This window comes from Dipteris shenzhenensis, chromosome 1 (genome assembly GCF_047967505.1).
Source record: "Dipteris shenzhenensis isolate YYH24624 ecotype China chromosome 1, Dip_SZ_1.0, whole genome shotgun sequence".
Lineage (NCBI taxonomy): Eukaryota > Viridiplantae > Streptophyta > Polypodiopsida > Gleicheniales > Dipteridaceae > Dipteris > Dipteris shenzhenensis.
The window spans coordinates 11,304,649-11,326,927 of NC_141596.1; the positions used below are offsets into that span (position 1 = coordinate 11,304,649).

At 44.1% G+C, this 22,279-nt stretch overlaps 1 protein-coding gene across 2 annotated transcripts in view; it reads right to left on the minus strand.

Annotated features, from left to right (window-relative positions):
• The window catches only part of LOC147905372 (16S rRNA processing protein RimM family), a 110,374-nt gene that overhangs the window by 50,299 nt on the left and 37,796 nt on the right, over positions 1-22,279 (minus strand). For both annotated transcript variants that reach the window (XM_087370618.1, XM_087370670.1), the window contains one exon: positions 13,559-13,831. In XM_087370618.1, the coding sequence (XP_087226744.1) occupies positions 13,559-13,831 (273 nt within the window). The remainder of the gene's footprint in view (positions 1-13,558; positions 13,832-22,279) is intronic.

The window sequence follows — 22,279 nt, forward strand, 5'->3', positions numbered from 1 at the left end:
TCAAACGGAAGCCAGATGGCTCCATTGACAGATACAAGGCAAGGCTGGTTGCTAAAGGCTATGCTCAGAAAAAGGGCATAGATTATGAGGAGACAATTGCTCCTACATCCCGGATGACACCATCCGATCTGTTATTGCAATGGCTGCACATTTTGAGTGGAATGTTCATCAGTTGGACATTAAAACAGTCCAGGCTTTGAAATTTCAGGTATGCAAGCTGAATAAAGCTTTGTATGGGCTGAAACAGGCCCCTCGTGCATGGTATGCCAAGATTCATGCCTTTTTGACCAGCAAGGGGCTGCACAATAGTCCTACTGAGAGCACCCTCTACATCAAGAAGGATGGGGGGGAAATTGTAGTCATCGTTCTTTATGTCGATGACTTACTGCTCACAGGGTCCAATCGAAATAATATTGCAGATTTCAAAGCTGATTTGCAGACCAACTTTGACATGTCAGATTTGGGGCTGCTTCACTTTTATTTGGGGATCCAGTTCTCTCAAGAGAGACGTGGCACTGTTATGTCTCAGTCCAAGTATGTGCAGAAACTCTTGGACAGATTTAACATGCATGATTGTAAGCCCATAGCCACTCCCATGGAGCCGGGGCTGAAACTCACAATGCATGATGCAGGAGAATCAGTTGATGCCACATTTTACAGTCAGGCTGTTGGATGCCTCATTTATCTCTGCAACACTAGACCTGATATTCAGTTTGCAGTATCTCAGGTGAGCAGATATATGCACAACCCAAAAACTATGCATTGGCAGGCAGTTAAGCGCATCTTCCGTTATTTGCAGGGCACGAAGTCTTTTGGCTTGTTATTTCCCAGGGGGGTGACTTGCAGATGCATGCCTACAGTGATTCAGATTGGGCTGGTGATTATGACACTAGGCAGTCCACTAGTGGCAATTGTTTCTTTTTGGGTAAACCTTGCATTTCCTAGCTGAGCAAGAAACAATCTCCAGTGGCCACCTCATCATGTGATGCTGAGTACAGGGCAGCTTTCATAGCAACAGTTGAATGTGTCTGGCTGCGACATCTATTTGCTGATCTTCATCTGTCTTTGGAGGGTCCTTCTCCAATTCTCACTGATAATCAAAGTGCCATTGCAGTGGCAAAGAATCCAGTGTTTCATGCTCGCACGAAGCACATTGAGGTTCACTATCACTACGTCAGAGAGAAGTTGCATGCAGGAGAGATCAGTATGATCTTTGTGTCCACACATCACAACGTTGCAGATATTTTCACCAAAGCACTACCACGTGAAAAGTTTGAGGCATTTCGCAGTGCCCTGAACTTATATCCGTTTGGTGAAGGTTTTGTCACTAGGACAAAACCTTATCTCTAACTCTTTCAGTTGTACTCTCTCACACTCTTCTATCTCAACTCAGCTATCAAGCTTTCAGCTCTCAAGCTCACTCTCTCTTGCTCTCTCTCTCTCCCCAAACTCACATTTTATTAGAGTCTTCGAGAGACTGATGGGTCTATGAGATTGAAAGAAAACCTGATACAAATCATAGTAAGGGTGGAGCTACTGAAACGAGCATCATCACCTGTGCTGAATCCTAAGTCTGATCATACATAATCAAATACATCTGGATGTAACAATGAAAAGAAAAGGACTGGAGCGGAGCGAAATCCTCCGTATGTCATGTCGCCCTGGCTGGTGCATAGCCGGTGATGGGACGCTAGTGCCCATCAAGGGGTGCCGTGCGTCTCGGTCTCCTAGACGAGGCTCGACGCAAGACCAGAGCCACCATGACTCCCGTGGGACATAAACAATGACGGGAGGTCCCCCAGAGTGATCTGTGTGTCCCCTCGATGTCTCGTGTGTCGTGCTGCGATCGTCGGGTCAGGGTCTCTGTCACGTCTGTGGCTAGAGACTGGACAATCAATGTCACTCGATGGGAAGAACTCTGTGATCCTGCTCTGAGAGGTGTCTGATGATGTGGCCAAGCCCCGTCGCCTGAGTAAGTACTCTCTATGTCGGACTCTCTCGTGAATGAAGGCCGCGAGAGGCATCTCTGATCTGGGTAGGTGAGGAATCTGGAAAGGATCCCGGAGCCGTCTCTGAAGAGGCAGTGGTAGCGATAGCTCACAAGCTAGCCCAACAAGTACTCACTACATGACAAAGCTGTAAGTTTTTCTCTTCACTGGATGTAAGGGATCACTATTAGTTAATAGTGATTGCCAGTCCCATAGATCCTGAAGGGTCTCACGCGGACTTTTATACAATCATATCATATCATCATGAAAGGTGAACGAGATGGAGAACAAAGGCAAGCAAGAAATTATTGCAGAAGCTATGGAGAAATTCAGCACATCTCCACCAGCACCAACTCTTGTCTCCAAGGTCAAGGAAATGATTAACACTCAGGTGAGTTCAGCCAAGGAAGGATGGCCACTGTTGCGGACAGCAAACTCAACAAAGCAGATCTGTACACAGAAGTAAAAGAGCAGCCGGCTATAGCACATAATAAGACATTGGAGGGCTGCCCAAGGATTGCCTTGGCCCTTTTAATGAAGAAGAGGATGACACAGTAGACGAGAGGATTGCATGTCTCAAGAAGGAAATACCACAAGTAGAGTGGGATCATAATGATATCAGGTGTGTCTCCCAAACAGGAATGCAAGTACAAGTGTTTTTCAAGGAGAGAGCGGGAAGAATTAAGATTCTTCGATAGACAAACAAGTTGAAGGGCACAAGGATTTGGATCTCTCAGGAACTCACCTTAACTCAGCTCAAGCAGAGGAGTGTCGAGCTCACCAAAATGAAGGATGCACGTAAAGCTGGAAAATGGGCTGTGTATCTAGATAGAACACCACCAATCAGAGATTTCAAATCTAAACCTAAAGACTCTCAGTCTTAAACTGATGTTATGAAGGCCACTTCTATTAGTTTTATAGTCCTAGTATGTATCGGTTATGTATCGATGTGATATAATAATCGAGTTGAGATGCCATGTGCACTCCTTGACCCTCTGGCTTATCCAAATGTTGTAAGTCTTTTATTTTGTACTTTGTCCCATAGACCCGTGAGGTCTCCTACGAATGTTAATATGACTTTCTCTCTCTCTCTCTCTCTCTCTCTCTCTCTCTCTCTCTCACACACACACACATACTTTTTTTTTTGGAAATCTTTGATTGATTATATTATATGAGTAGCAACCTCAAAACAAGGTGCTACAATTACATCAACTGAAAATTTCAGTATATGCCAAAAAGACCTCATGATGTATGCAGCGGGTCTGCAAGCAATCAAAGAAAGATTGCTGCAGAGAACGCCTAAAAAAGCCAAACATAGAGAAAGTAGGATCACCAAAGACTTTACAATTCCTATATGTCCATAAAGTCCATAGTGCCTAGTAGCGAACCCAAACAAAGAAAAGATGAAACTCCAGTCTGGATGGATGCCGGTCTGGATGGATGAAACCCAAATAGCCAAAATAACTTCCCAAACGGAACAGATGGGAATCTCGCTCGCAGGCGCTGTCAAAGCATATATAAAAACTCACGAGAACACGGACAATACCAAAACAAGTGAGGCATAGTCTCTGAAAAGTAGAACATATGTCACAAAGTGCAGGAGCAATGTGTCAATGAGCCAATAGCTGTTCACATGGAAACACTCCCAAAAGAACTCGCAAAAAGAAAACCTATTGCCGAAGCGGTACTTTATAGGCCCAAAGTTGCTGTAATCTTTTCCTCCACCACTTGGCTGGGCGATGCATTCGCCAAACAGAATCACCTCTCTCTAAAACCCAAGGTTGAGGCAAAAGGATTTTATACAATGCAGGTACAATAATATGAGATAGTCTCAAAGGACAAGAAGAGGACCCTGGAGAAGTCAAAGTCCAATCTTCCAGCCGGTCCTGGAGTTCCAAAGGAGGAATCGGAACAAAAGGCGAAAGCATAGAAGTAATTTGTTACCACAAAGGACGATAATGAGAGCCCAATCCATATGTAATGGCTGCTAGAGAAAAGGGGAGCACAGTACCAGCATCATCTATAACATCAGCAATCGAGGTGATGCCTTTAAACGAGACAAAGTAGAAACGTCAAGGTTCCTGTAAAGCCAAGGGAGGTTGAAAGACTTTCGACCAATGAATGCTTTCAGCTCTCAAAGAATTCCCAAGCAAAGATTGCTGTCCATTCCATTCCAGATGAGAAAGAACATGCTTCCAGTCAAGAAGTAAGCAGGAGACAAAAGGGCAGCCAGGCAAAGTGCCATCAGTGCAACCAAGAAAGAAATCCCATTGATCGAGTTGCCAATGACCAAACGCAGAAATACTGATATGAGTGACCAGAGTCCTAATCATAAGAGCCCATGATTAGAGGCCAAGGCTGATCACCTTGCAGAAATTGCAGCAACATTTTCCCCCTATGGGCAAGAATATGCACATGAATATCCGTGATGTTCAATCCACCATGCATCTTGGGAGAACAAATGTGATGCATCGAAAGCAATCTGAGACTTTTTCTGCCATGTTTGGATTGCCAGAAGATTTCCATAAAGACAGACATGAAAGATGTAAGATCTGCCTTAGTGAACATGATCAATGGCAAGTAAATTTGAATATATGCCACAAGGATGGACTGCACTATTCGAAGACGAACATGCAAAGGCCAAGTTGCCAGTTTCCAATAGTCAAGCTTTTTCCGAAGCTTAGACAAAACCCAATCAGTTTGTTGTCGGCGAGTGAGTTCCCACCCCAAAGGGTAACCAAGATGACGAACAAACTGAGTGGGTGGAATGATATCCTTGGGCCATAATAGACTATGCCAGTCTTTGGAATGCAAAGGGAGCAGCTTCGACTTCTAAAAATTAACATGAAGACCAGCTGCCAAACCATAAACAGAGAGGGCCTGCATCAAGGCGCCAAGATCATGGGGCGTATTCTTCGGGGTAAAGAAAGAATCATTAGCATAAGCTTGAGCAACCATGCTGCGATTAGCATCCAATTCCAAGCCATGAAGTGATCTTGTAGCCACAAGATGATCAATATATTGCAGCATAGGATGAGTAGCAATGGCATACAGTAAAGCACTGAGAGGGCATCCCTGGCAATAACCTGCTGGAGTTTTGGTCCAAACCCCAAAGATCGCACAGTTTGCGAGATGAAATCCCATTGAACTGTGTCAAAGGCTTTTGCAATATCTACCTACAAGAGTAGAACATTCTGCTGCGTGTATTTGGCATATTCAATCCCAATATAAGCATTGGCAATGTTATCTGTGATATGGCGACGTGGAATAAAGCCATATTGGGAGGGATGCAACCCATCATGCAAATAACCTTTAATCCGATCTTGTAAATGACTAGCATGAGCGTGATTAGCCTCCAATCACCAAGTGAATCACATAGCTGCTTCTTTGGAATCAGCTTGAGAAGACCCTTTTTCCATGACATAGGCCTCTGTTGATTTTGCCATGCTGTATTTACCATTTGCAGCAAGGTGAATTTAAGAAGATCCTAGAATGCAAGAAAGAATTCAACAATGAGACCATCCCATCCGGGAGATTTCCATCTGCCACAAGATCTAAGTGCATCAGACAATTCCCTTTCAATGAAGGGATGTTCAAGTTCCAAAGCCTGAGCATCAGACAGAATTGGATGAACATGCTGCAAAAGAAGCTAATGTGCAAACACGACCCGAGGAGAAAGAGTACCCACATGCCCAAAATGAGTGGAGAAGTGCTGCACACATAAATCAGCAAGCTCTGAACGAGATGTTGACCAAGAACCATCAGGCATCCGGATCCGACAAATATTGGCAGCCTGTCTTTTGTAGTGTAAACTCTTAAAAAATTGCTTGGAAGAGCAGCCTTTATCCAAAAAAGCCCGTTGTCTGGATCGGGTTTCCCATTTAGCAAGCTTTCTGCGATCATTGGATTGAAGAGAGAATTGAGCCTTACATAAGAGCATGCTTTCCTCTGAAGACAAAGGGCAAAGATGAGCAAGCTCAATCAAACTCTGACAAGTAAATTTGGCATGTGCTACAGTCTCCCTTGTGGCTTGCATATAGGATTTGCCATAATCCCGAATAACTGCTTGCATCCGAGCAACAAAAGCCTGCCAGGCATAATCCAAACCAATGTGTATCTGACGAGAGAGAGGCTGAATGGCATCAGAGACTAAGGCTTTAAAGTCAGCATACTCTAGATAACTATTATTAATCAACAAAAGCCTCAGGCAAGGCAATCTGTCCGTGGGAAATTCATGTAAGTAACCAAAGAGGAGCATGATCCGAATGTGTGAAAGTATGATTAACCCAAATTTGACAAGTAAAGGCATCACAATGCTTGGATCAACCTGATACCATCTGTCCAAGCGTGCCCGATAAGAAGATTGAGCATTATGCTGAAAGGTATAGCCCGGAAGCATGGGCTGTAATTCCTTCCAGAGATCAACCAGGCACAACTGAAGCAAAAAATCAGACCATGCCTGTGTTTCAAAAGCCAACATATGAGTGTGGCCTGAGCTGTTAGTCACCCGATTGAGGGGCATTATTAAAGTCACCACAAATGAAGGCATGTTGTCGCCATGGATAGCTATGCATGGCAACCCAGATCAAAGCTCTATCACGAGAAGATTGGGGGGCATAAACCGATGCAAATTCAAAAATTTTCCCTTGAACAAGGCATTGAAAAATAATCCATCTACCATGGTGATCATTGAGAGCCACAACAGGTTGAAGGTCGTGCTTTACCAAAAAAGCCACACCAGAAAATGAGTGCTCTCCGGCATAGAAGATATCATAACCAGCAAAATGGCCTATTTGACCAGCATACATATGCTGATTATGCTCTTACAAAGCAACTATATCAAGCTGCAATTGCCTGATATACATCCAAACCAATCTCCATCTTGCAAAGCAACTATATTAGGCTGCAATTACCTGATATACATCCAGAGATATACATCCAGACTAGTCTCCATTTGCGACCATCACACATTCCTTGTACATTGAGAGTAACACACTTCAGATGATCAAGCATATTTACAGTTATGGGACAGGTATGTACAGCAACTAATGGGCTGTCTACGTCAGCATTTCCACCTCAATGTCCGGGCCTCTGCCCTAGGATGAAGCATCAGCCTGAAGAGAGGACAAAAGTGCAACAACTTCTTCAGGAAACAAGGTTCGATTTGTAGTCACAGCAGCCCGAGTCAAGCCAACACCAGAGTTTTCTGCAGGTGTTTTTCCATGAGAGGATACACCACTCCAAGTCCGAGAAGGTAAAGGTCGCCTGGGGGAGATCACTTTGCGAGGAGTTTGCCATCCATCAGTCAAAAATTTTTCCCCCTTCCCCTGAGGTGGAGAGGACAAAGGCACAAGAAAAGAAGCATTACCATTTGAGACAGCCGGGGCTTTGCCTTTGTCTTAAATAGAGAAAAACTGTTTGACCTCTTTGCTTTTTACCACAGAAGAGGCATTTGCATTCTTATTCAAAGGCTGAACCATTTCAGCTTGCACTGGCATCCGTGGAGCTCAAGAAGGGCATTGTGAAGCCATGTGCCCAAATTGCTTGCATTCAAAGCAAGCACCTGCAAACAGCCCCCACTTGAGCTTGTAAAAGGCACTCCCCATGGAAACATTATTCACAGTAACCGAATATGAAATTGGAGTGGGATGATCTGTATCCCACAAAAGCGATTCGAATTTCCATTGGGTAGCGGTGGACATACCACCTTACCAAGGGAAGCTGCAATTTTAGGCAGAAAAGAAGACGAGCATTGAGGAAAATCCACAACTTCTACCCAAACAAGGCAACGATGCCAAATCAATGTCTGATAATCCCGGGTGGGAGACCAGGGCAAGACATGGACCATCTGTTGGCCATAGAAGAGAGGAGAGTGCTCCAACAAAACCTGATGATGCTCCTCATCAGCCATGATGATCTCAAAAAAACCCTTCGTTGCATAATGAACTTTTTTGACATAAGAACCACCCAGGGTTCGAGTCAACCAATTCCCAACATCTGCTGCAGTAGGCATCCGTCCTCGGAAGAAAATTATAATGGCATGCTTTGCATACTCCTTAACTGGATCAAAGATATCATCCACTTCCACCATAATGCCAGTGGTGGGAAGTTGATCTTTCCAACCTTTGCGGGTGTCTTCAAACCCTTCATACATAACCTCATAAACAAGCTGAGCCTCAGCAGAGTCATGAAGGGAATCATCTGAATCCATCACATGTTTTTGTTTCTTGTTGGAAACCGACTTGTCTTTGTGTATAATCCGTCATTCGAGTCAAGGAAAAGGCTTGGAAGCAGCAAAGCTTTACAAGGAGAAAAGCTCAACATGTACAACAACAGCAGAATCTGTACGGACAACAGTACGAACGAATCTGTACGAAAATCTGATAGTACGAATTTTCAAACAGTGCGGATTTTTTGACTGTACGGATGAAACTATGTGGAATTTCTGGCTGTACGGACGAAACTGTGCGAATTTCTTCTGGCTATATGGATTTTTGACAGTACGAAAAAATTTTGCTTTTTTTGACAAACAAAACTGTACGGACTGTATGGACAAAACTGTACGGGGATTTTTCCTAACTGTACGGACAAAATCATACGGATTTTTGACAGTACGCTTTTTTTTATTTTTTTATTTTTTGAATTTTTCGACAAAGCGTACGGACACAAAAGAGGCGTCAAACAGAACCTCGAGGGCGTCAAACTGAGGGAGAAACAAGCAGTTGCAGCGTGGAGCACGAGGGCTAGCACGGGATCTCTCTCTTACACTACACACACGTCTTCTCACACTCCTACACACACACATGCGCGCGCGCCTTTAGTCATTCCATGGCCAACAAGTAGAAAGCTCTGAAGGCCTTTGTAATTAAACGTCTTCGATTGTTTGCTTAGAAGGTCTTTACTTGAACAAACATTCTACTTCCATAGTGAACAAGTAGAAAGATCCAAAGGCCTTTGTAATTAAAAGTCTCCCTTTGTGCAATTGAGAGATGTGTACCCTTGTCGCTTGCCATCACAACAACCCAAGGTAGCTTCATGAAGTATTCACCATATCATTATTTATGTACAATTTCTAATAATGCTCCAATTGTGTAGGCAAGCACTTCTCATAGTAGCTAACCTCATGCTCCAACTATGTAGGCGAGTGTTTGGCCAACCTCTCCTCATCGTCACGTCCTGGTCTAAATTTTGAATCTTAGGGCTATTTGGAGCAACCCCCAAGAAAATTTCCTCAGTTACCAAAGTTACCATATCTAACTTTGACTCTTCTGTCGTGGACTGTTCTTGTTTCTTTTTCTAATCTATCTTCTTCAACTTGAAGTCTCGCACCAAATGTCCCTTGCTCTTGCTTTCCTAGAAGCAATAAATGCCTTCCCATCACCAACTCCTTTAAAAAACTTATATCCAGCCTCCTCTTAGAGAAACAATGGACCAAGGTCCTCGAATGTCAACGGCTTGATCACTTTTCAGTTGTTAGGGTCGCCACTTATCCATTTTAGCTCCGTAGAAGTTGCTACTTTTGGAGTAACAATGGACCAAGCTCACAATTTAATTCGGAACAAGTAACTGATTTCATACCCACTTAACTAAAGTCTTGGCCTTAAAATATGTAAACAAAACGAGAGCAAGAGAGAGCAAGAGAGTGAACTCAACGTAAGTCTGCTAAATAGTGGACTGAAATGAAGTGAGTACAAAAGAGAAGTGAGGGGTTTTGTCTAAGTGACAAAACCCTATCTTATTCACTAACCGTAGTTAGGGATTAGACTCTGGTTAGGGGGGAAAAACCTCAATGAGGGAAAAGTACCCCTAACCCACTTATTACATTACATTGGCCACTGCCTCAAATATGATAATAATTCTGACACCCCCCTGCAGTGCCAATGTGGTGTACAAGGTAATGATCAATCACCAAAAGAAGATAAGTTTAGGGCACTGCGAAATGCCTCAAACTTCTCACTTGGAAGTGCTTTGGTGAAGATGTCTACAACATTGTCATGTGTTGACACATAGATCATACTGATCTCCCCTGCATGCAACTTCTCTCTGACATAATGATAATGAACCTCAATGTGCTTCGTGCGAGCATGAAACACAAATTCTTTGCCACTGCTATAGAACTCTGACTATCAGTGAGAATTGGAGAAGGACCCTCCAATAAGAGACGAAGATCAGCAAACAAACGTCGCAGCTAAATACATTCAATTGTCACTGTGAAAGCTGCCCTGTACTCAGTTTCACATGCAGAAGTAGCCACTGTAGATTGCTTCTTGCTCAGCCAAGAAATGCAAGCTTTGCTAAAAAAGAAACAATTACCACTAGTGGACTGCCTGGTATCATAGTCTCCAACCCAATATGAATCACTGTAAGCATGCATCTGCAAGTCACCCCCCCGGGGAAACATCAAGCCATAAGTCTTTGTGCCTTGCAAATAATGGAAGATGCGTTTTATAGCCTGCCAATGTGTTCGTCTTTGAGCTGTGCATATACCTGCTCACCTGAGATACTACACACTAAATATCGGGCCTAGTATTGCACAAATAAATGAGCCATCCAACAGCCTGACTATAAAGTGTGACATCCACTTATTCACCTACAAGCATACGTAGTAAGCTTCAACCCGGCTCCATGGGAGTGGCTATAGGCTTGCAATCATGCATGTTGAACCTATCCAAGAGCTTCTGCACATACTTAGATTGAGGCATAACGATGCCACGCTTGTCTTGTATAAACTAGATCCCCAAATAAAAATTTAACATGCCCAAATCTGTCATGTCAAATTCAGCTTTGAAATCTACAATTATTTCCTCATTTGACCCTGTGAGCAGCATGTCATCTACATAAAGAATGATGACCAAAATATCCCCCCCATCCTTCTTGATGTAGAGGGTGCTTTCCGAGGGACTATTATGTAACCCCTTAGTTGCCAGGAATGCATCAATCTTGGCATACCATGCAGGTGGGGCTTGTTTCAGCCCATATAAAGCTTTGTTAATCTTGCAAACCTGAAGTGCATTGCCAGAAAGTTCAAATCCAGGAGGTTGTTTGACATAAACCTCTTCCTACAAGTCCCCATTAAGGAAAGATGTTTTGATGTCCAACTAATGGAGATTTCAAACAAAATTTGCAGCCATGGCAATAACTGACCTTATGATGGTCATCCGGGATGTAGGAGCAAAAGTCTCCTCATGATCTATGCCCTTCTTCTGTGCATAGCCTTTGTACCTGTCAATGGACCCATCTGGCTTCCTTTTCACTTTAAAAACCCATTTGGTACCAATGGCATGCTTACCTGGGGGCAAATCCACGACATCCCAAGTCTGATTTTTCTCAATGGATTGCAATTCATTGTGCATGGCATGCATCGCATGCACATTATCCTTTGCTTCTTCAAAAGAGTTAGGCTCTTCTTCATCAAGAAGAGTACTTACATAAGCTGTCTCAACTGAAAGAGCCCCCCCTATGTGCCTTATTGCACTACGAGTCCTGCCAGGCAATGGGGCCTCAAGCCTACTCTCCCTGAGAGTGTGTAGCAACCAATTTGGGACGTTTTGGCTGCATGTATCTCTTGAATCTCTTGCCTGACAACTTCATCCACACCCAGCGGAGGTACAAAATCAGCATGTGGCTGAATCGGAGCATGTGGATGAGGAGGAGGTTGCTGTAAATTCTGCTTTTCAGCATGTATATACCTAGATGAATCCAGGAACATTCCCAAACACAAGAAATATAGAGGCTAGAGCACAGTCACTTGCTCACCTGCGTGGAGCAGGCTTACGCATGGCCGAGATCGACTCATCGATCCCTGAGTCGTGGTGAGAGGGGTTGCGTAGCCCCTGGACCCCTCATTGTTGGGACGGGAGTACCTCTCAAATCTGCTTTTTCAAAAGCACCTGGGCTTCATCCGCCTCCGCAGGTTCTACGGTGTGAGACCAGGTGGCCTTCTACAAAGTGAGTCGGAGAGAGAGAGAGAGAGAGAGAGAGAGAGAGAGAGAGAGAGAGGAGGAGGAGGAGGAGGAGGAGTTGGCAGCCTTGGAGGATATAGAGTGGCAAAGGATCAGGGTGGTTGAATGATTGGGCAAAGTGTGGCATATAGATCCGACCACAGTCCTAGCCAACCCAGAGGGAACAGTTTGGCGGCTTTGGCTATGGGAGGACAGGCCTCTTAGGGACATCCAGTGAGACCCAGGAGAGTAGTACTGGCTAGCGCGGAGGGACACGAAGACAAGGTAGAGGAGGTGCCTTTCTTTTCTTATACAACCCGCATTGGTAGACACATCCAGTTGGAGGCAGCAACATGGACCCCATCGAGGGAGTGACAGGAGGTCCCCAAGGAGGTGGTCCACGACTATAGTCTAGCCTACGACCATGAAAGATCTATTTCTTTTGGATGGTGGCTCATGGGGGCCTACCCATAGGTCCGTGGCTAGAACGGATGAGGTCGACTGCAGATGTGCCTGATGTACGGAAGGGGAGCTCTAGATAATCCCACACTACCTATGGAGCTGTTCTATGGCACAGAACATTTGGACGGTAAGCATTCATGATTGTGGCCAGGACGACACAAAGGATGCAAAGAGACTTCATGTGCGGGATGGTGGTGTGGCTCACAGAGGGACGTCATACTTTAGGTATTGATCCGGTCTCACCACCATACAAGATTCAGATTCACGGTGAGCAGGTCTTGGATGGAGTTCCTTGACGCCGTCCCATGTCGCCCACAGCTGATACTGGAGGACAGCGTGCGGGAGACAGGGGCCAACATCCTAGAACATCGGACCGTCCGTTGCAGTCTAGTAGCCATTTTGCATGACATCATATTCACTTTGCGCGCCTGCTGGGAGCACATTATCCCAGGCTCACGAGGTACCGCCAAGCGACGGGAGCGTTTCTGCAAGGCCTGGCTTGTAGGCATATTCTACACCTTTTCGGTGGGAGATATCTGCTGAATATATAGGCCTCCACCCTGGCTGTTAGCCCGTGTTCCAGATAGTCCCTAGGCAGTGAGCTGGGATTGCCGGCAGGCTGGTCTCAGACAGCCAGTTTTTTCTCCTTGTATATACCATCATCAGTTTTTTGCAGCTGATTTGTATGGGGTTCTTTCAAGCCTTAATAGAAGTTTCGCCAAAAAAAAAAACCAAGGTGTTTGGCACTGTATTTTTTAACGTCCTTAATTTCAAGCATCATCGACCTACTCTAATAGAACAAGGTATGTGATTGTTGAGGAATAGTAGGCAGTCTCAAGATTTGTGAGAGACAATGTAAGAGTATGAAATGCCATCCCAAGAATCACAAGAAATCCATATAGCTAATACACTTTTCACATGCAACTGAAGAATCTCCAAAGCTTAAGTTCGAGCAGAACAAGACTTGTCCAAGGAAAAGTCGACCTGTATCAATCCTGATAAGCATATGACAATCTAAAATTAAATGCTCCCAAGTAGCTCACAACTTTTTGCATATAATTGCATAAAGACTTATCAGCTTATAAAATCTTTTCCTATGAGAATTTATTAACTGCATCTTTATGAAAAGCCACACAGACCAGCCGTTTGATCAAAAAATCAACATACCTGCTTCCGAAGCTCTTGCTTTGAAGGCCCTTCCTTCCGCTTATTTAATTCTAAGAGCCCTTCTGGAGGGGTGATTACAACCATCCTTTTGTGTTTATCAACAATTGGAACAATAGCCTCCACAAAAGGTATCCAAACAAGTGACCCTTTTCCCTCTTCAGTCCCCTCATCAACCCCATTCTTCTTGTCAAGTGGAAAGAGTCTTACACGAAGAAGATCACTAGCACCACTGTTGAAGACATCCACTATGCTTCCTATCATTTCCCCGGAACTCTGATCAGCCAGCATGAACAGGACACACACCAAGAATGAATAAACCATTACAGTAAATGCCCAAAACTAGAAAATAATAATTATAAAAAATATGGGATGACATAGGTGACATGTCAAAAATCTATGGAACAAAAACAATCTTGAAACAAACATCAGGGTCTTTCTAAAATTGGAATTCAATATTTCAAGGGCATAATGTTAGATTTAGGGACTGTTTGGACAGAAACCAGAAACTTAAATCACTCATTCATCTCCCCAGAACAGCAACACTCACTGAAATCTCACACAAGCAATACAACGTAGAGAGAAGAAAGAGAACTCAGTGTATTCATCCACAAATTGTGGGAAAACTGCTCAAGGATGAGCCAAAAGATCCAGGCAGCTGTAGAACAAAATAATATATACCTTTATAAGATTAGGATATATCCAATCTTACAAATTAAAACTTTTTATAGAACAAGCACAAGAAAAAAGGAAAGAAGGGAGTTTGTAAGGACTTTGGAAAAAATTGAGTAAAAGAAAAAAAGGAAAAAAAAAATTACTTAGTAAGAAAAGCTATGGTTATTTTCTCATCAGTACCCAAGAATAAGCAGTCATCTAGGTTTCGAAGGATTCGGCAATTTCTTGGTTAAACCCAATGTTTACTAAGCTTTGAAATCACAACCGAACAACAAAAACTTTGATAGAGAAAGGAAGAAACAAAGCAGAAAATTAGAAGAAGAAGTACACAGAGAGAAAGAGAGAGAGAGAGAGACACACACACACAGAATTACATTAGGTTAAATTTCCATCACAACCCAACCTAACCCATAATTTTTTAATTTGTGAAGAAGAAGAAGATGAATAAAAGAAGAACAACTACTGTGCTAACACGAGCACAAAGATAAAGCAATGTACATATAAGAAAACAAATGAAATACCAATGCAAACACAAGGAAACAATTATTATCATTAATTTTAATTGGTTCGTTTTTTATCCAAGGTTGTCCTAAAAGAGTCTGGGAAGTGGCATCCAAAAAACAGTAGTGTCGTCAGCAAGCTCACTGTCCAAGATCTCAGCCTGCCTCAGGGGAAGACTCAGCCCAATAATGTTGGCCTAAGATCTCAAAAAGATTCTCATGGCTTCATCCACGAATAAAGGGGCGAGAAGGCATCCCTATCTGGCCGATCCGGAATCTGAAATCTCTCCTTGGACCCCTGTGATAAGCACCTAGCTGTGGACTGATCTATACAATGAAGAGACCCCTTTGATCCAAGCATCTGAAATACCAAAGCGTAGAAGGCTGCCATCCAAGAAACCCCAATCCATTGCCATAGGCTTTCTCGAAATCCAAGAGTAGAATGGCTAACCCCTAGCCACTCTATGTAGACCACTCCAAAGAGTTTTGGACTTTAGCTGGTCATTTCCCCATCTGTGAGCCCCCAAATAAGGAGCATGGGGGGGACCAGGTTAAGTCAGTTGTTGACATGTGGGCAGTGTGTGAGCCTACCACATGGGTAGAACTGACAGAGAAAGAAAAGGCTGCCACATGGTAGCACATGGGCTACCATGTGGGCAGCAACCACACAAAGATTCGGAGCAGCAGCAAGACATGAAACTCTGCCTAAAAATGCCGCAATGAAACATGGCATGCTGTAGTTGGTGCTCAACAATGGTACAGCCTGGTACATGGGCTGCAACAAACCCATGATGGAGATAGAAGCTTGTGTGGCATACTGGAGAAGGTGAAACATGAAAAGACAGCACGAGGGGGATCAGGAACAGGCTGGGACAGGTGGTGCCTGTAAACAGAGGTCAGGAAAAGACTGCAGAGGACTGTACGAGATGAACTAGGAGCAGCACAGCTCGAGCAGGTCCAGCAGACAGGCGGGATGCAAAGAGCAAATAGGTGACTCATTTCCATGGAGTTCTGGCTAGGGGAAAAGCCTGGAAATAGGCTGGAACAGCGTCAGACAGGTCTGGGCCAGTCATAGGCTGCCACGTAGCCAGACTGGGCAGCAAAAACTTGTAGACCAAGTCGGGCCCACTAACTGAGGGGTCATCTGTTTCGGCCGGCTATTCTAGGTCTCCTTTGGGAGACCATTCAGGGCTCATACTATCCAATTTGATGAGCAATTTGGGTGAGCAGTCTAGCTTTCTTCAAGGTACCATCCATGAGGATATTGGTGCAGCAAGGTAACTGGTTGACTACAGCATACAGGGAGCTCGCAAGCCATACAGGGAGCTCACAGGCCTTCATTAAGGGCTGCCCTCACAGCTGTAAAGGAGACGGGATCAAGGAAGTGACTTGTGCCTCAATTTGAGCTGCATTAAAGCAGCAGGGAGGTCAAGGATCCATTGCAAGGACTATCTTCCGAGAGGCTGTCCAGGAGGATCAGTCAAAAGGTGTGATTGCGGGGTACATATATGAGGCCCACATCAACTCAAGGTGAGCAACGCTGGCCAAGTGTTTTGGACATGCCAAAGAGGTAGGAGAACAACCTTTTGAGTGTGCGGGTGTCCACATCTAGTTAGCACTCAGCTGATAGAGTGTCTTTGTATATCATTGTGTTGTGGCCACACTGGACGGAAATCTATTTTGGTGGTTCTACATCTCCTTGTTGTGCATTGTCTATTTACTTTCTACACATCCACCTAGTACACACTGAGGAAAGCGAAGTTTGGATTTGAAGTTACACTACGTGATTCTTGGGCTCAATAACTCTCTGGGTTCGCTTCCGAATCGTGTATCCTGTGTACTCTAACATGGTATCAGAGCCTTGACAGAAGTTCAAAAGCGGTGGGGGCTCAAAGGCGAGAATCTTGAGAAAGGATACTTTGGTTCAACTTGTGGAAATCAACTTCTACGCGTGAAGGATACATGCCCTTGCGTAGCTCTCCAAAGAGCGAGGTAAAGGTACGAGTCGAAGAGAGAGAGAGAGTGCAGGTACAAGACGAGTCGAAAGAGAAGTCACGTCAAACTTAGATAAGGTTGAAAAACACAAGTACAAAGTACTTGTACCTAGGCCTAGGACTAAGTGTCCTAGGTGTCACATAGGACTAAGTGTCCTATGTGGCATAGAAGGCATTAACACTATAAGTGCCTACACTTATGCCTACAAGGCACATACCATGGCCTATAGGGCATCACTAGAACCTGAGAGGTAAAGAAAGAGGGAGAAATACAACCGGGGAGAGTGAGAGAGAGAGAAGACTCAAAAGATGTGGGTGTGTTGTGATGAGCCACACCACAAACTCTTAAGTTTTATTAGGATTAGGTTTTTCATCCTATGACTTAAGACAGTCATAGGTGTCATATCTTTAATAAAGGGGTGGCAATGTGCCTTTACCCCAACAACCTCCCACCTAAAGGCCAATATGCCTAAAGGGGAGAAAAGAATAAAAATTACAGCAATATACAGTTACTGTATACAAGACCATAAAATAAGAATGGTCTCATCCTAATCCCATGATGTGGCGGCAATGTGCAAACCGCTCTGTAGGCAAGCTCTTAGTGAGAAAATCTGCAGGATTATCATATGCCCTGGGTGCCTGCTTCAAACCATAAAGGGCTTTTCTAAGCCGGCATACCTTATTTTCAGAATTAACAACCTCAAAGCCAGGAGGTTGTGTGACATATGCTTCTTCTTGCAGATCCCGATGAAGAAAGGCAGTCTTGATGTCAAGTCGGTGCACTTGCCAATGATGATGGGCTGCAATGGCAATGACACATCGAATGGTAGTAATCCTGGATGTGGGAGCAAATGTCTCCTCAGAGTCAATGCCTTGTTGTTGGGCATACCCTTTTGCAACAAGACGGGCTTTGTATCGATCTATGCTGCCATCAAATTTCCTTTTTAATTTGTAGACCCACCGCGTTCCAATGGCATGCTTGCTAGGTGGGAGATCTACTAATTCCCAAGTGTCATTTTTGGCAATAGATTGTAACTCAGCTTTCATTGCATCCATCCACTCTTTGCTGTCAAAAGCATCTTTATGGCACAAAGGCTCTTCATTGCAAGCTGTAGCAAGGAGTGCAAACTCAAGAAAGTGACCATGCTGTCTATTCCCTGATCTTGTCCGGGCAGCAAAAGGCTGATCTTGTTTACTGTCCCTCAATGTGTCAAGAAGCCATCTCGGAACTTGCCTTTGCTGTCTATTGACAGCTCTTTCTTCAATGGCTGCATCATGAGTAGGGGGATCATTTTGTGCCGGAAGAGAAACCTGTGAATCAGCATGAGGTGGTGGCTGATTATTGCTTAGTGGAAGGCCTGCAGGAGGCTCATGTTGCTGCTCAAAATCCTCTTCTAATGATGGTATAGGTAACCAAGATTCAAAGGCATCAAACATGTCAATATCTGGCTTTGCTTTGCAGTCCACAAGAGGAGAAGCTGAATGTTCAGCAAAGATCACATCTCTACTGACAATGATCTTCCCAGTATTTGGTTGATATAACCGATACCCTCTGCTCTCCTGGCTGTAACCAATGAATATGCATTTGATTGCCTTGTCATCAAGCTTATGTCTCAGCTGAGATGGTACATGAACATATGCAAGAGACCCAAAAACTTTCATGTGTGAAAGTGAAGTCTTCCTGCCTTTCCATGCTTCATAAGGTGTAATAGTCTTTAATGCCCGTGTAGGTGATCTATTCAGCACGTAGTTGGCACACATTACTGCATCAAGCCAAAATTTATTGGGCAAAGACTTGGCCTTAAGCATGCATCTGGCCATCTCCATTGTGGACCTATTTTTCCTTTCAGAAACAGGATTCTGCTGAGGAGTGTAAGGAGTAGTGCATGAGTGAATAATGCCCCGTGAGGATAGAAATGCATCAAACTCCTTTGACATATACTCACCCCCCCTATCTGTGTTGAGGGTGACAAGCTTGCATCCTGATTCATTCTCAACCATATTCAGCCATCTCTGAAAGCATAAGAAAACTTCAGATTTGGCCTTTAAAGGATATACCCAGCAATACCTTGTGAAATCATCAATGAGAGTCATGAAATACTTGTATCCTCCAATGGCATTTGTCCTCATTGGGCCACAGACATCACTGTGTACTAGCTGCAATTTCCTTTGTGAGAGTTTTGGACAATTCTTTTGAAAAGGAAATCGATGCATCTTACCCAAAAGACAACCCTCACACACATGTTTAGAAACTGTGTGAGTCTGAGGTACATCATTTGCCATCTGCTGTGAATGTAGCTTTGCAAGAGCTCTATAATTGAGATGGCCCATTCTCTCATGCCAAAGATGAGTTTCAGCAAGCTATGAATCTGAAATAGCCAATGCTTCAATAGAAAGTGCAGCTGAATGATGATCAAGGTGATAAAGCCCTTTTTGCAAAGTGCCAGTGAGAACTATGGCATTGTCATCACGAAGATCATATACTAGGCATCTGTAGCCATCAAAAATTACTCTGAAACCTGAAGTAGCAATTGCTAAAATTGAAATCAAGTTGACTTCAATTCCAGGCACAAAAAGAACATTTGTTAGAGTGACAGGATGGCTGGAAATGGATGTGAGCTGCACATCTCCAACTCCTTTTACAGCATATGAAGCATTATTGGCACATGTAACAGTCCCCCCTCGAGGTGCATCAGCTAGAGAATGAAACAACTGTCTACAAGATGTGACATGCTTGGAAGCTCCACTATCAAAGTACCAGGACTGAGCATCATTAGCAGCAAAGAGTGCATCAGCTTTGGAGGGATCAAATGAGCAATGGACAGCCCATGCCCAATCATCCTGAAGAGCATGTGCATGTGAAGCATCTGCTGGCTCATGGGATTCAATGGCATGTGAGGCATTAACTGTCAATCTTGCTTTCTTTTTCTCCGAAGCAATGTTCTTCCTGCATGCTGAAATGTCATGTCCAGGCTTGCGACAATAGTTGCATCTTTTCTTCTTTCCCTTATCTGCTGTATTTTTAGATGCATGGGAGGAATTGCAGCTGCTATGCGTAGAGGAATTGCAGCTGCTGTGCGCAGATTTTGGCTTGCCCATAGGCTTGGAAGCCTTGCCTCTTCCTGTCTGCTGTGAAGCAAATGCATGATCAGGAATAATGGCTTGTCTGTTAGCTCTACTTTGCTCTTCTTGCAAAAGCAAAGTAACTAGCTGATCAAAAGAATAGTGGTCTGGATTACCCATGGCCACTAATCGAAGGGTTGTAGCAAACCCTTGATATGTATCTGGTAGTCCATTCAATGTAGTACTGACAAGCTGTGAATTTGGCACCACCTCATCAATGTTGGCAAGCTGTTCCATGAGGTCCTTGACCTTTGTCAAATATGCATCCATTGACTCACCTTCATTCATATTCACTTCCTGTAATTGCCTTCTCAAATATGCAACACGAGCTTCATTGCGAATCTGATATAGAGAAGCCAATTTATCCCAAGCATCCTTTGTTGTCCTGCAAGACCGGATGTGTGGAATAATGATTCTCTTGCATGATAAAGCAATGCATGAATGTGCATTTGCATCTCTTGCATCCCATCTTGACTGTTCTTGAGTTGGAAGAGCAGCAGCAGGAGTGCTAGAGGAAGAGGCATCAGGAGGAGTACCCCCTGCAGAAGAACCAGCAGTAGAAACAACCACTGAAGGATTGGTTGGCCTCAGATCAGCCCCAGAAACAATATTCCACAAATGCTTTGCAACAAGAATATGTTTCATGAGATAAGACCACATCGGATAATTGGTACCATCCAACTTATCATCTTCACGAAGAACTCCAAATAAATCTTGATTGTTCCCAGCCATAGCAACTGTGATAACCTGTAAAAGACCTGAAAACCCAAAAGCCTCAAGGCTATCACTGCAAAAAGCTGGCTGTCCCAAAAATGACAGCAAATATCTGCAAATTTCTGACCCAAATCAAAAGGCAAATGCAGATCTGGCCCAAATGTGACTGTGACAGGCAATGTTCACTGCAAAAACAGCAAATTTGGCAAAAGCCCCAAATTTATTGAGGGCAAATAGGCCAAAAAGAGGGCAAATTCAGAAAAGCCCCAAATTTTGCTGAAATTTTTGCAAATGTGACCCAATGTATGCAAATCTGACCCAATGTCCTGCAAATGTAACTGAATGTCCTGCAATCTGACCCAATGTACTGCAATTTAAACAAGAAATTGCAGACTAAATCCCAAAGCTCCAATATTCTTGTAAGAAATTGCAATCAAAGGAGGTGAAAGGAAATGAAAGCCCCAAATTTTCCAATGTCCTGCAAAAGCCCCAAATCTGCAAATGTTTGTAGATGACTGCAGTGAGACCAAGGACTTGATTCCAGCCAATGCTAAAACAGGTACAGAACCTGTGGTGAAGCTGTACGGAATACCCAGATCAAGTACAAGTTGTACGACTGATCTGTAGGTACGGTGCAAGTACCTTGCACGGTGTTTTTGCGCAGGTACAGCTGTACGGTGAAAGTACCTTGTACGACGAATAGCACTGAAGGTACGACGGATATATCACTGCACCGTATGTACGACGAACTGCAGGTACGGGTACCTTGTACGACGATGGTACTGTTGTACGACGGATCTATCACTGCACCGTACGTACGGCGAACTGCAAGTACGGGTGTACGATTTCAATACGGCGATGCACGATTTTAGTACGGCGACCCTCGATGCGCAGGTACGAACCACTGATACCAGGCCTTCCGTACAACTGTACGGAAGGGAATGCAGATACACATGTTGCTTGGGGAGCTGGACGCCTGGATCTTGGACAGTAGCTGAAGAGCCTTGAACAGGCTGAGAACGGCGCAGAAAACTTCCAATAAGCTATGGAGGGCTCGGGGCTGAGGAGAGCTGGAAGGCTAGAGCAATACCTGCTCTGATACCACTGAAGGTACGAGTCGAAGAGAGAGAGAGTGCAGGTACAAGACGAGTCGAAAGAGAAGTCACGTCAAACTTAGATAAGGTTGAAAAACACAAGTACAAAGTACTTGTACCTAGGCCTAGGACTAAGTGTCCTAGGTGTCACATAGGACTAAGTGTCCTATGTGGCATAGAAGGCACTAACACTATAAGTGCCTACACTTATGCCTACAAGGCACATACCATGGCCTATAGGGCATCACTAGAACCACCAAAAGATGGCCTACACGAGGCAATCCCAATTCAGGAAGCAGAAGAATCAGTGTTTGATTCAAATGAGCTCCCCTAAGCCATTCAATTCCTCTTTATGGCTGTCCAGTATCTGGTTCCAAGTTTTGGGGAGTAAGGTAAATTGGATGGGTCAAATTATCCTTTGTGCAAGAGAAGGTTCGTAGTCATCTAGTGGTGGGTTGATCTAGGAGATAGCAATGGGAGTTGAGGTAATGCAACAGCCCACCGTCACTCTGGCCACTGCGGCTACGGCTGCAATTGTGGTACCAACGGATCTTGTAGCGTTGAGAGATTGGGTGATGCGTGATGCAGAGGCCCAGGCCATCCTAAATGGCACCATTGTGGATT